Source organism: Rhodnius prolixus, unplaced genomic scaffold, assembly GCF_049639745.1.
Source record: "Rhodnius prolixus isolate KJV_2025 unplaced genomic scaffold, Rpr scaffold_40, whole genome shotgun sequence".
Lineage (NCBI taxonomy): Eukaryota > Metazoa > Arthropoda > Insecta > Hemiptera > Reduviidae > Rhodnius > Rhodnius prolixus.
The window spans coordinates 589,554-604,999 of NW_027411620.1; the positions used below are offsets into that span (position 1 = coordinate 589,554).

Below are 15,446 nucleotides of genomic sequence, written 5' to 3' on the forward strand. Positions count from 1 at the left end.
TTTGAACGGAAGGTGCTCCGTAGAATCTATGGTCCTACACGCGACGGACCGAATTGGAGAATTAGGAAAAATCAGGAATTGTACACTCTCTTCACGGATCCTGATATAATATAAGTGATAAAGCTTGGTAGACTGCGATGGGCAGGACACACAGCTAGGATGAGTGAAGAGAGATTCCTAAGAAAGTGCTGGAAGGAAACTTGCAAGGATCCAGGAGGGTAAAGCTGCGCTGGGAGGATAGTGTGGCAAAGGATGCTGCATCTATGTTAGGATTCCGAAACTGGAGGGCGGCTGCGCAGCAAAGAGACGCTGGGAATAAGGCAATGGAAAAAAGTTCTGGACAAAAATGCTTTGAGAACCAATACTGTGGAGGTTGTTAACGTCCTATGCAGACTGTTGCAATAAAAAACAAATAAGAAAATTCATATGTATAATCAGATGAGGAAAGATTTAAAGGAAGCTGTATACACTAATATATTGTATTACTATAAATATTTGTAATTAATTAACTCTTATTTTTAATTAACATTTGACCATTTGGTACACTATAGTGCCAATCTGTTTAATCAAAAGATGAACTTAAACCGACGATGTATAATTTCCTAAATTGCACTTAAATGTAAACAAGTAAAAGTAATAATAACAATAATTTCGTAAATATATGTTGGTAAGGTGAATTTTCTTAAAAACGTTTTATGATTTTTTGAATTGTTTAATAGAATAGCGTCTCATTAAAAACCTATGCATTAATCATTTAATAACTCCTATTACAATCAGTATGAGCTAGAGGGGTGCTAATCTTCCCTGAGCAAAAATATTTTAATGATAAAAAAAAAGATATATATATATTATTATTATTATTATTTATTTGCTTGAGACCGTGGTCTATACAAAGAGGTTTGTACATTATTATTATTAAATACTTAAATCAGACAGAGAGACAAAGAAAAAACAACACACATAAAAAGAAGTACAAAATAATTAAAGCACTTAATAGCAAATAATTAAGAAAGAAATTATAATGAGCCTAGTAATTTGAACTGGAAAAAGATTCTTAACGGAAATATAATATATTCTAGGTTCTAAATATAACTAAACAAAAATTATTATTTTTCTTTTATATATATATATTAATAAATGAGTGTGAATATTAACAGATGTGCTCCTTGTTAATCTAAAACTAAATTTCTCACTTTAAATGCCCCATCCACGAAATAATAAATATCGTTTAATTGCTTTAAACTCGATACTTGTAGCAAATCCACAAGGGGTTCGCTACAATTTTGGATATAATCTCGCAGAAATCTTTCTCTCAGGTTTGCCAACAAGGGACAACCTATAAAGAAGTGATTTAAGTCATCACTTTCACCTGAATTACATATCGGGTAACTTTTTGAGCTATCCAGCACATAACTAATCCCTTTGTGAAATAATCTTATTAATTTAATACAGGAAATTCGCAACTGACATATAATTCTTGTTTTGATGATAGAGCATTTAAAGTTGCTATAGGGCTCAACAAAGTCCAGAGAAGATATTTTCCTGTAAAAAGGGTTATAGTTGGAATTCAATATCCGGACAACATCCTGTGAGAAAGAGTGGTTGGTTAACTTAGAAACCAAATCCGTTTTCAGTTTCTTGAATTCATAGTTATTTTGGTTTTCCCATATATTCTGTTCTCCTATCACTATAAAAAGCTGTTTTACCTGAGAGGCCTAATTAAGTTCTACGGAATTATGAGGAGAACAATCTAATTCCAGCAATTTTTCAAAGCAAATTTTGGGAAGACGATCTGGTGACATTTTCTGTATCTTGTCTAACCAATTAATTATTCTGGAAAATATTTTAATTTTTAACTCTCTTATACTCAACTCAGTTCGGAGTAGATAATTTGGGGTATTTCGAGGGAGTAGAAAGATGGATTTCAAAAATTTGGATTGACATTGCTCAACCACATCAAAATATCTGAGAGCCCAAACCTCCGATAAATATAATAAGGTAGCTTCGGCTATTGCTGAGAACAGTTTTAAGCGACCCTCATTGGATTCCACTCTGCCCTTTCTAAGTATTCCCTTAATCTTACTGAAAGCCATTAAGCCCTTATTTTTGAAGTGATTGGCAGCTATTAAAAACCTACCAGACGTAGAAAGGGGGACACCCAAGTAAGTATAGTTTTGAACTATTTCAATCTTTTGTTCTTCATAATATAAATCCCTCATTACCTTTCGTTTTCCTCTTTTTTGGAAGCACATCATCTTAGTCTTAGATATGTTCAACTGAAGACAATGACATTTACAGTATTCTGCCAAAAGTCTAATTTTCTTTTGCATATCTGACCAACAATCTCCTAGTATTACAAGATCGTCTGCGTATAATAACATTAACAGATCAATGTTATTATTAATTTTAATACCAGAAACTCCATGATCTCTGAAATATTCCTCTACATTAGAAATAAATAGATTGAAGAGGAGAGGACTCAAGGATTCACCCTGCAATACTCCCTTGTTAATCGCTATTTCCTCACTTACAGCTCCATTTACATCCAGTTTTATTTTGGCTTCATTGTAAAAATTGATCATTATGCGTAAAAATTTGGCGCTCACCCCCAAGGTCCTTAGCTTGTCCCACAATTTAACATGACTCAAAGAGTCAAAAGCTTTTTGAAAATCAATAAAAAGACCCAACACAGGAGTTTTTTTCATGATCAAATTGGAATTAATTGTGGAAATCAACACAAACACATTATCTAAACAACTGCGCGTCTTTCTAAACCCATTTTGTATTTCGGGGATTTTACTATATGTTTCTGCCCAATTTGAAAGTCTTAACCTTAATATATTAGTAAATAATTTAGAGATTGTATTGAAGAGTGCTATGCCTCTATAATTTCCGGGATCAGTATCATTTCCTTTTTTAAATAATAATTTAATGATAGCTAAAGACCAAATTTTAGGAGGCTCTTCACTATCTAAAATTTTGTTCAGCAGCCGTAGCAAATATTCCATCAAACAGGGGGTTAAATTTTTATACATCTCATAAGGAATATTGTCCGTCCCCGTAGCTTTATTACGCTTGGACAATAAAATTACTTGTTTAAGTTCATTTAGCGTTATTTTGTCATCAAGGATTGGGATTGTTGTTTCGAAAACTATGGATGAAGGACTAATATGCGAGGTACCATCATGTAATTTATTATAATATTCAGTCCATCTTTCAATACTAATAGGGTTTATCTTACGCGTTGCATATCCTATCGCTTTAACTGTTTTCCAAAAGTCACCAGAATTAGTTACATTGGACAATATTTCAGTTATTTGATTCAAATATTCTTTTTTACTCTTTTTAATAAGCCTTCTATAATCGGTCCTTTCAGACAAAAACAGCCGTACAATTTGATCATCAGAATAATTTCCCTTAATTTTCATCTTTAGTTTCCTTAACTCTTTTTTTTTTTGCCTACATAGATCATTAAACCATGGTTTCTTTGAATTTGCACACAATCCAGAATTATCATTTTTATGAAAAAACTCTTTAACCATTTGACAATTTCCCGCTACCACATGTAATATACTAATAAAATTATCATATTGAGAAGCTACACAGTTATTATCATCAAAAACTAAACATTCATAGCTACTAAGTTCTTTTTGAAAAATCTCAACCTTATTATCATCCCACTTTATTGCGGTTCTTTTCTCCACTTTAGCAGAATCAATATTACTTGTTATATAAAGACGTGATTTATTACCATACATAGTTAGTTTACAGAACAGGTGATCACATAAGTCACTTAGACAAACTATCTCTGTTGGCAGTGGCGAGCAACAGCAACGGAGGTTCTGTGTGTGAGCACATGGCTGAGGTGGTTAAATAAAGGATCTTTTATAAAGTACTGTTGTTTTATTGAAAAGTAATACAAAACATGGTGTCAGAAGTGGTCGAATTTGATTTTTAACTCGTGATAAGTAAAATAACAATGTCGATGTATTCGAACTTGCCCATTCCAAGCTATTTGGAGGCGGGCCCGGGACTGGTTGAGAATTGGAGGATTTTTAAACGAATGTGGCACAACTATGAGATAGGTACGGGTCTAGAAAAAGAATCCAGCAGACGCAGGTCGGCAGTTTTCAAGACGATTATTGGTAAGGAGGGATTACGAATAATCGGCCAGTTGCAGATGGAAAACGAGGAAGACATTGAGGTGCTGATATTAGCCCTGGATAAGGAAATTACACCCAAAAAGAACGTGGTATATGAAAGGTATGTGTTTTTTTCTACATATCAAACTCAAGGAATGCAGTTTTCGGAATTTATAAGAATATTAAAAGAGAAAGCCGCTAGCTGTGAGTTTGGCGAGTTAGAGGAAGAAATGATACGAGATCGGTTTGTAGTAGGTATTATTTGTAATGATTTAAGGAAAAGGCTGCTTAGCACAACAGAGTTAACATTACAAAAATTGATTGACACAGCTAATGCCGTAGAGGAAACTGAAAAACAAGTGCAAAATATGAGAAAAAAGGAAGAGGGCGCCGAATGTGAGGTAGAAAATGTGATGATCTTGAAAAAAGAGGGAAAGAAGACTATCTATTCAAGAAAATGTAAATTTTGTGATAATATGCATGAGTTTAATAAAAGCAAGTGTCCGGCATTTGGTAAGCAGTGTAAAAAGTGTTTGAAATATAATCATTTTGCCATAGTTTGCCGTGCAAAACTAGACAAGGTAAGGGAAGTAGTGGATGAGGGAAGTGACAGCGATTTGCTTCAAATTTCGACCAGTGAAGTGAGAAAAATGACGATTTCTTTGAAAATAAATGGACTAAGTTTGCAGGCGCTAATAGACACAGGAGCGACCTGTAATGTAATTGGGTGGAATCACATAAATGCGATGGAACCTTGCCCTATGGTTAGGAATACAAGGCAGAGACTGTAGTTTTTCAACGGAGCAAGAGAGCAAGCAGCAGGCGAATGCACTCTGCAAATTAAAATTAAGAGAGAGCTATTTCAGGTAAAATTTTTTGTGACGAACCATGAAGAGCTTATATTAGGATTAGGCACTGCGTTAGAAATGGAATTAATTAATCCTGATAAGGAAGTTTTAATACGAAAGATCGAAGTGGAAAAATATAAGGACGTATTCTCTAAGGAGTTGGGGGATATTGGAACCTTAAAATTAGAACTGAAAAGTAATGCGGTTCCAGTAATAGAATCTCCTAGAAGATTTCCTATAGGTGTAAGGAGGCAAATAAAAGAGGAATTGGAAAATTTAGAACGTCAAGGAATAATAAGGAAAGTGAACAAACCTACTGAGTGGACTACAAATATGGTGTTAGTGGTGACACCAAGGAGAAACCGGATATGCATTGCTCCAAAAGCACTAAATGATAATCTTATAAGAAATAGATTTATGACACCAACAATCGATGAAATTCTACCCAAACTGACCAAAGCAAAAATATTCAGTGTTTTGGATGCAAAAAATGGATTCCATCAAATGAAGTTGCACAAAAAATCGCAAGAACTAACAACATTTTGGACTCCATATGGAAGATATTGCTACCAACGATGCCCATTTGGATTGTCAATCGCTCCCGAAGAATTTCAAAGACGTATGTTTGAAATAATGGATGGCATAGAGGGCATAATAGCCATCGCAGATGACATTTTGATATATGGTGAAGGTGAAACGATGGAACAGGCTGATAAGGATCACGATAAGAAACTTACAATGGTATTTGAGAGAGCTACGCAGAGAAAGTTAAAGTTAAATAAGGATAAGTGCAAATTCAGACAAAGTGAAATTAGATATATGGGACACATTTTTACCTGTGAAGGAATCAAGGCAGACCCAATGAAATTAAAGGCAATAACTGAGCTACCGAGACCGGTGGATGAAGCCCAAAAGAGGTCATTCTTGGGAATGGTAAATTATTTGGCCAGATATGTACCAAACCTTTCGAGTGTAGCAGCACCGCTTAGAGAAGGTGGAAGATGGGAAGGAGCACAAGAAGAGGCGTGGAAAGCCATAAAAACTAGATTGATGAAGACACCAATTTTAAAATATTTTGATGAAAACAAAGAAATTTTTCTTCAAGTGGATGCAAGCAGTTATGGTTTAGGAGCAGTGCTGTTACAGGATGGGCTACCGGTCGAGTATGCCTCTAGAACATTGACCAAGGCAGAAAAGAAGTACGCACAAATTGAGAAGGAGACCTTAGCAATTTTATTTGGGGTAAAGCGGTTCGAAAAATATATATTTGGGAAGAAGATTCAAGTGGAATCAGACCACAAGCCGTTGGAAACGATATTTAAAAAGAGTATGAGTGAAGCACCAAAAAGGATTCAACGGATGCTTCTGGAGCTAATAGGGTTTGATTTAGTCATAAATTTTAAAAAAGGTGCTGAAGTGAGCATTGCAGACGCATTGTCTCGATTGCCGTTAGATGAAATGCCTGATGAAGAGTTAGTGATCGCAAAAATAGTGTCAGAAACAGATGTTTTTGGGCAGACAGGAATGCGCTTGAAAACACTAAAAGAAATAATAGAAAACCTGGAAAAGGAAGCTGGAATAGACATGGTAAAATCATATATATTAAATGGTTGGCCACACGATATAAAATTAGTACCTGAGGAAGTGCGAGACTGGTGGAAAATTAGAGATGAACTAACAATAGCGGATCGAATAATATTAAAAGGTCAGAAAATATATGTAGGCCAGCCGCTGACTCTTCCTTATTCTCACTTACTTGAGCAATGATTCTATGCGCACACACACACACACACACATTCACACACACTTACGCACACACACTCACAGAGAGATATGACCAATAAACTATTTGACATAAGCTAAAGTAACGATAGCCAATCTTACCATTAAGCAGAATAGATTCACTGGATAAATTCTTTAGTAAATTATTTAATAACATCAATTACGGCAGGGCCGTAGACGAGAAGACTCGCAGGTCAACAAGAGGTAACACAGGGTTTTCCAAACAGTTTTGTCCTTGTCTTACTTCCAGCAAGTCCCAACTCAGAATGAATCAAAAATAAATGAAATCCTTTTTTTCCAAATAAAATACCCAGCTGTAACCATAAGCATAGCAACTAGTTCCAGTGCCCCGTTACATATATGTTCCGGCAGGAATGAGAGATGAACTGATGGAGAAAATTCATTGCGGACATCAGGGGGTGGAATCATGCATAAGATATGCAAGGACTAGAATCTTCTGGTTCAAAATGAACCAAGATATTGAAAAAAAAGTGAGACAGTGTGTGATCTGCAGAAATCTTGATGATAAAAGAAACCAAAAAGAGACTCTTATATTAAGGAAAACCCCAACATATCCTTGGGAGGATGTGGCGGTGGATATATTTTGGTTCAAAGGATTGGTGTACATTGTATGTGTGGACTATTTTTCGGGATTCTTCGAATTTGGAAGAATAAAGGATACAAGTACATCAAGTACTATTGAATGGCTGAAGAAGACATTTGCAAGGTATGGGGTACCAAAAGTTCTGTTTAGTGACGGAGGAACAAATTTTTGCTCCAAAGAATTTGTTTCATTCTCACAAAAGTGGGGATTTGACATGAAAATTTCTTCACCATACCATCATCAGTCGAACGGCAGAGCAGAGGCACCAGTAAAACAGACAAAGAAATTGTTAAAAATCAGAGAAGAAGGAGGCGATTTGGAGGCAGCACTGCTCACTTGGAGAAGTACCCCAACTATAATGATGACAACAAGTCCAGCTCAAAGAATTTTTGGTCGCCACATTAGAACTATGGTACCAGGAACAGACAAATCTCTTCAAACGAAAGTTCATCTGACAAAGGCTAGAAAGGAAATAGATATTAAAAAACACAAGTACAAAAATGAATACGACAAAAAGGCAAGAGATTTGGGAACGTTGAAAATAGGCCAGAAAGTAAAGATATTAATAAATCCGGGAGTCAAAAGTGTAATATGGAAATCTGGAATAATCAAGGCAAAAATTGATAAAAGGTCGTATATGATAAAAGTTGATGGACACATGTACAGAAGAAACAGAGTCCACATTAAAGAGGATGGAGGAAAGATGGAGAGATGGCATGACGATATGAGGAGTAGAGTAGGAATGACAGAGCAGACTGTGCCTATGGCACAAACAGCGGAATCAGGGAGTCCAGAAGAAAAGCAACACTCAGCGGAACCATTATCGGGTCAGAAGAATGGATCACAAATTTCAGGAGTTCAGGGGGGGAAGATCATCACTAGATTTGGAAGGGTGGTGATCAAACCCAAAAGGTTGATTCAGGAAGTTTAAAGGTAGAAATGAAAGAAAAAATGAGTGTAGTAAAATGAAAAAATTTAAGAAAGTTAAGTTCCTTATTGTTGTTATTATTATTGTATGTTAAAGTTCTGACATATTCTATTTTGTAGTAGTTTCATTAAAATTAAATTAATTGTAAACAAAAGGGGGTGTTGGCAGTGGCGAGCAACAGCAACGGAGGTTCTGTGTGTGAGCACATGGCTGAGGTGGTTAAATAAAGGATCTTTTATAAAGTACTGCTGTTTTATTGAAAAGTAATACAAAACAATCTCCATATCATAAACGTTAACCGCAGCATCATGGTTGACAATAATTAAATCAATTATACTCTGACCAATAGTAGATTGAAAAGTATAATTAGCTGGAGAATCAGAATAACTTCGACTGTGAGCTTGTCGGGGTAGTGGGGAGAGAACACAAAATAATTACGAAATTAATACACTCTTTTATTTACAAAAAGGAAAATGAAAACATAAATGAAACTCAAAAGTAAAGGAAAACAATCTTCTCACGCTAGTACACAGTGATAAGGCTTCAGCCGGAAGTCCCGTCTCGTTGTCCGTCCTGACAGCAGAATTACCCTGACTCTCAGCGTCCTATGTGACCAGTCCGAGCTCTAGGCCAACACTGCCCCTCCCAGCTCGGTCATATTCGCCCCACTCTCTAGCTCTCTTCGGCGCTGCCCCACTTACACTGCCTCCCTCAAAAGAAAAGTGGTGCTTCCCTGGAGTTCCACTTTTTCGCCTCCTGGCCGTTAGTCTTCGCCTGGGGTCTCCTGGAGCTTGGATGGTGCTGTCACACTGCTTGGAGTGTCGCTACAGCGGGTGTGTTGTGGGTTGCGGGTTCAGCCCTCTGAGCTGACATGGTTCCCGTCTCACCACCGCCTGATCGAAGCGGCGGAAGTCATTAGTAGTTGGCTATCGTGCTTTTCGTTTTTGTTTCGTTGACTGCCACTTCTGAGGCCCTGTCTGAGCGGACATTCTTCCAGGACACTCGGTTAGCCAAGGTCAGCGTTCTCTGCCATCTGTCAGTTGGGTTTCGGTCTTAATTCACTGTTGTTTGGGGAGGTTTAGTTATAGCGACATTAAAACCATTACCACATTAAACATACTTCTTTTACGAGGACCCTAACCCCTCAGGGCGCCGTTTTCGGTGCCTTGGCCGGGTATTAATCCATTCGCCCGCAGGTAACGACCGCACTGGGGTCGTTTCCGAATCCCCCCTTTGGCTGGCCTCCTCCGCTTGGGGTTGGCTTCGTAACTGATACGATTCGCGGGGGGTTCCCCTGGCTTCGGTTTGGTTCCAGTCTAGGTCGTGTGGGACCCAGCTGGTATCCCCGGACCCCTCTCCCTCACTGGTCGAGGTGATCGATTCCTCTTCTAATTCTGACGCGGAGTCGTCCCGAGGCCCCCCTAGCTGCTCTTCCTCGCTGTCGCTTAGTTCTGACCTACTACTCTGGTCCCTTAGCCTATCATCCTCCCCGTACGACTCCCGATCTTGCCTCCTAGTGGGCGTTGCCTGTACGGCAGGCTTCATCCGGTTAGTATGTACTACGCTACTCCCTCCTGAGGCTAGGGCGATTTCATAGTTTACCGGAGAAGTTTGGGCTAAGATTGTATGAGGCCCCGTCCACGGCCGCCTAAATTTACGAGCATGTCCCAACGGTACCGCCGGCTCGTGCAGATATACTCTATCCCCCACTTCAAAATTCCGATTTTTCCTACCCCTATCATGGGTCTTGGCTCTTGCCTCCCTTGTTTGCGAATCCTTCACCTTGGCGATACGATACGCCTCACTCAAGTTCTGTTGCAAAGTCTGTATAAACCCGTCTCGATCGGCTTCCGCGTCCCTCCCCTCCGCTCGAATTCCCAGGGGTAGTCGGGGCTCCCTTCCATGCACCAGAAAATAGGGGGTATATCCCGTCGAAGAATGGGGCGTACTTCGATAGGCCGATAATATACACGGGATCCAACGGTCCCAATCTCTCCCGTCCCTCCGAACAATACAGGCCAGGGAATGGGTCAGGGTGCGATGGAGCCGCTCCACCAGGCCATTTCCCTGCGGGTGGTACGCGGATGTTTGTAGCTTTTTAATACCAAGGCTCCTACATGCTACCTTAAACATATCCGACGTAAAATTTCGCCCTTGGTCTGTAAGAACTCGGTCAGGCGCCCCATGTCGGAGTACTAGGTTTTCCACGAAGGCACGGGCGCATTCTTCAGCTGTTTGATCCTTTAGCGGCACTGCTTCCGCATATCTAGAGAACCAATCGATCATGGTTAGTAAATAGCGGTTCCCCGCCTTGGTGGTGGGTAACGGTCCTACAATATCCAACGATACTTGCTCGAAAGGCCTAGACGCCTCAGCCACGGCGGCCAATGGTACTCGCAGCCCCGCTGGGGTCCTTCTCTCCTGACAGATTCGGCACGCTCGCACGAAGCTTCTGACATCTCTATCCATTCGGGGCCAGAAGAAAGTCGCCCGTATACGTTGTATCGTACGTTTTGCCCCGGGATGACCCGACCAGGGCGCGCTGTGACAGAGTATCATCACCGAGTCTCTTTTGTTCTCGGGCACTAGAACCCTCCAAGTGGACCTATCCCCCTCCTTTTGTTCCAAATATAATAAACCGTCCTCCGCTCCCTTTACCGCGGCTCGAGTCAGCATCCCTTGACACCAGGTATCACGTTCTTGCGCGAGCCTCCACTCGCTTTCTGGCTCTACCTCAGTGATGTTCACTGCTCGCGTAGCCCGGCTGAGCGCATCCGCATTACTATGCCTTACTCCGGGTCTGTGTACGACCTCATAAGCAAACTCTGCGAGTCTAAGCGACCACCGCGTTAATCTTGCTGAAGGATCCTTAAGATGCAGCATCCACCGTAACGCTGAGTGGTCGGTGATTAAGGTGAATCGCCGCCCTAAGAGGTAACAGCGGAATTGCGAGGTTGCCCACACCACGGCTAATAGCTCTCTCTCCGTGGTCGAATAGTTCCGCTCGGCCGCCGTCAACTGTCGACTGGCAAACGCTACCGGTTTTTCGCCACCTTCGCGTGCTTGTGATAATACCGCCCCAATCGCGACGCCCGACGCGTCAGTAGCCAGCACGAATGGGTCAGCGAAATTCGGGTAAATTAGTACTGCCTTCGAACAGAGTGCTTCCCGCAGGGAGTCAAAAGCCGTTTGCTGCTTCGGCTTCCAGACGAATACCGCGCCCTTCGTCAGTAACGATGTAAGAGGCTTAGCCATGTCCGCAAATCCCTTGATAAACCGCCGATAGTATCCGGCAAGCCCCAAAAAGCCTTGCACTTCCCGTGTTGATTTCGGCACCGGATACTCTTGGATGGCTTTTATCTTGTCTGGGTCTGGGCACACTCCTTCGGCCGTGACAATATGTCCCAGATAGCGGACTCTAGGTTCGGCGAACTGGCATTTCTCTAACCGAATTTTGAGGTTGGCACTATCTAGAAGGGCGAAAACATGTTCCAATCGGCGGCAGTGTTCAGAAATCGAAGCACTAAATATAATTACGTCGTCCAAATAGACGAAACACTCCGTTCCTTTAATTTCTGCCAGCAATTGGTCCATGAGCCTTTGGAACGAAGCCGGTGCATTGACCAGCCCGAAGGCGAGACGTTTATATTCGTAGTGTCCTCCCATGGTCGAGAAGGCAGTTTTCTCGCGGTCGTCCGGGTGTATATGGATCTGATGATATCCACAACTCAAATCCAAGGTGGTGAAGTACTTGCTCTTCCCTAATGCCTCCAACGTCTCCACAATAAGCGGTAGAGGATATGCGTCTGTTCGGGTAATGTGGTTAAGAGCACGAAAATCTGTGCAAAATCGGTCCTTGACACTACCATCCTGGGTTTCTTTTTGTACTAGCACGACCGGGGCGGACCACGGGCTCTGGGAGGGCTCGATTACTCCGGTTCGCAACATTTCTTGCACCATCTCTGTGACCACCTCCCTCTGGCTATAGGGGACCCTGTAGGGACGTTTCACAATAGGCCCCTCTTCGTATGTTTGAATCCGATGGTAGATGGGTAAGCTACATCCAATTTCGTCTGGTTTATCGAAGAGTTGCTCATACATCCCAAGTACGGCCAGCAGCTCCTCTTGGTCTGGCAAAGGTAGGTGTGTTAGCTTCTGCCGCATTAGCTGTGTCCTAACCACCGCGCCACCCCGATCCCTAACGGAGTATCCTCCCCCCGCGCGTCCTGCCGTTTTTATGGTTACCTGATTCACCAGTGCCAGTGTGTCGGCTATCCCGAGGGTTTGCCCTTTCCCAATCACAATAGGTTCCGCCGACAAATTGATGGCTCTTATCCAGACTTGGCGCCCTACAGGTTTATTTAAACTCCTAGCCAGTCGTATCCCCTGTTGGGGTTGGGGCACCGACTCAAAAATCACTTCTCCAGCCAACTTTTCCTTCAACCTCCCTTCAATCATCTTTTCCGAATAGGAGGGGATCTCCACGCGCCGGGCTGCTTTCACCATGATCGAGGGGTACCTCGCACCTGCAGGGCCAACGTCGCTCTGGTCTCGTGTAATACAACTTCCCCCCTCCTTTCTGGGGGGTTCCCGATCCGTGCTTACGCTTTTCGCCCGTGCGTCCAGCACCACTCCCAGCTTGGACATCAGGTCCAGCCCCACTAAACCGTCCCCCATGGTACTGATCTCTGCAATGAGAAAGCGATGGCTTACCAAAATTTCCCCCCACTTGCACTGCACCTCTTGTTCTCCTTCTATTGGGAGGGCCTTCCCCGTTACCCCTGTAGCCATTAATCGAGGTTCCAGCAGGCTTACATTCCTAATTGGTTGTTTCAATATCGAAACCTCGGACCCGCTATCTACCAGCAGCGTCCGTAGTTGGCCTGCTAGGCTCAACTCAATGGTCACTCCTCCTGGCCCCCCCAAGGTTACTGATGGAACTAACAATTGGGCCCCTGGAATGACTCTGGACCTGTTGGTGGGCCACCCATGGGTCCTCTCCCTTTTGGGTCTTGTTCTATATTTGGTTGCTGGCACACGCACACTTTAACCTGCGTTGCTCGCCTAGCGCAGTTTCTCGCCAAGTGGCCTGATTGTCCACACACATAGCAGTTCCCTTGGAACTTTGGTTTAGCGTCATTGGGGCGTCTTTGCAGATTCCGGGCTTGGGAGGGTTGTGGTCTTCCCCGTAGGCATTCTCTAGCACAATGCCCTTTTTGTTGGCAGCGGAAACACGTAAGGCCTCCTGTTGTGGTGGCCGGGTACCTCCTCTCTCCCTCTTGTCGTCCTTCTTGGACGGCTCTCACCTCGCTCTGATATGTCACTTGGCTTTGGGCGCTTTCAATCCTGGTTGCCGCTTCTACGGCTTCTTTAAATGAATTTGGGGGATGATACCTTAATGGCAACCCGATCTCCCCTCTTAATCCTTTCATAAAAGCCGCTAGGGTAACCTGCAAGGCCTGTTTACGTGCCCATTCCATTTCCAACATTGACATGGCTTCATTTGGGATGGTCTCCTCCCCCAGTTTTCGGCACCTATCCGCAAATTCTTTGACTTTTTCCCCCGCCCACTGCCCTACCGAATTCAGCTGCAACAGTTTCTCGGCTGAGGACTGAATGGGGTCGAACCGATCTTTAAGTATCCTTCGGTAATCTTCTAGGGTAGCTGTAGGTTCTAGCAATGTTGGGAATCCCGCTACACATGTCGCTGCTGCCCCAGTTAATTTTAGTCGACAGATTAGGGTCTTATCCTGCTCGGTCCATCCCCCACAACTAGCTACCATCTCTATGTTTTTAAGAAAATTGTCTACTGATTCTTCATCCTCTCTCCCTCCCCAAGGGCGAATTAGAGCTTGCATAGACATATCCCGTTTAACTTTACCTTCTCCTGGCTTTGTCTTGTCTGCTAACCCTGCCGCGGTGGATTCCATTAGGGTATTATACTCTACTTTCAACTTCTTTAACTCGGTTTCTAACTGTTCTACTCTTTTCTCCATGTTACTAAACTGATGTTTACGTTGAAGGGGGAAGAATATTAATACCTTGGTTGACACTCGTAGCGATATAGCAAAACAAGGTGTGAATTTTAATTTTTTTTTTTTTTGTTGAACACTCCAGTTAGATAGGCCTTGCGATTCCGATTCCAATGATACCTCACACGCTATATAATATATTACAATAAGTCGGTTAGTATCGATTTTATTTTACCTGTTAATTATTAATTAATATAAATAATTAAATATGCTATAAATCGTAGATTCGACTTTTTTGCACAAATTTTTATTAAATAACGCCGAAAAGCTTACCCTTAAGCTGCAAACGCTCGGGCCTTTTCTCTACGCTAGTCTGAGCGGGCGTACTGGCCGCTACTTCCCCACTACCAGTTACCAACTCTGTTTCGCCAACTGATTTCTCTTATTCCTATTTCTCCCAATGTTAGAGAGGTTTCTCTCAATTCTCCTATGTAATTACTTACACTTACCTATTTTAATATTTTGTTCTTACATGTAAACAGTAATAGTTAGTTTTTAAGACAGTACACGGTACGGTTACTTTATTTGTTAGAACCCATGCACCAAGAACACATAAAATTATTATTTATCCCTTCTCTCTTTTGTTTTCAAAACTATTTTAAGAATTTACAACTATAATTAACTTTATTACTACTATATACAATTATTTTATTTTTAATTCTTTCACCTATTTACTTTCACATCTATATTTACACCTAATTCAACATGTATTCTAAACACATACTATTTTACAATAATAAAAAACCAATATTATTTTGGTGGGTAGTTTTAACACCTGACACCACTGTGAGCTTGTCGGGGTAGTGGGGAGAGAACACAAAATAATTACAAAATTAATACACTCTTTTATTTACAAAAAGGAAAATGAAAACATAAATGAAACTCAAAAGTAAAGGAAAACAATCTTCTCACGCTAGTACACAGTGATAAGGCTTCAGCCGGAAGTCCCGTCTCGTTGTCCGTCCTGACAGCAGAATTACCCTGACTCTCAGCGTCCTATGTGACCAGTCCGAGCTCTAGGCCAACACTGCCCCTCCCAGCTCGGTCATATTCGCCCCACTCTCTAGCTCTCTTCGGCGCTGCCCCACTTACACTTCGACCATTAACCAC

At 41.6% G+C, this 15,446-nt stretch overlaps 1 protein-coding gene across 1 annotated transcript; it reads left to right on the plus strand.

The window, feature by feature from the left end:
• Positions 1-4,063: 4,063 nt before the first annotated feature.
• LOC141457640 (uncharacterized) lies at positions 4,064-4,933 on the plus strand. Its single transcript, XM_074134843.1, has one exon. The coding sequence runs from the start codon at positions 4,064-4,066 to the stop codon at positions 4,931-4,933; it is 870 nt and encodes a 289-aa protein (XP_073990944.1).
• The last annotated feature ends 10,513 nt before the right edge of the window (positions 4,934-15,446 follow it).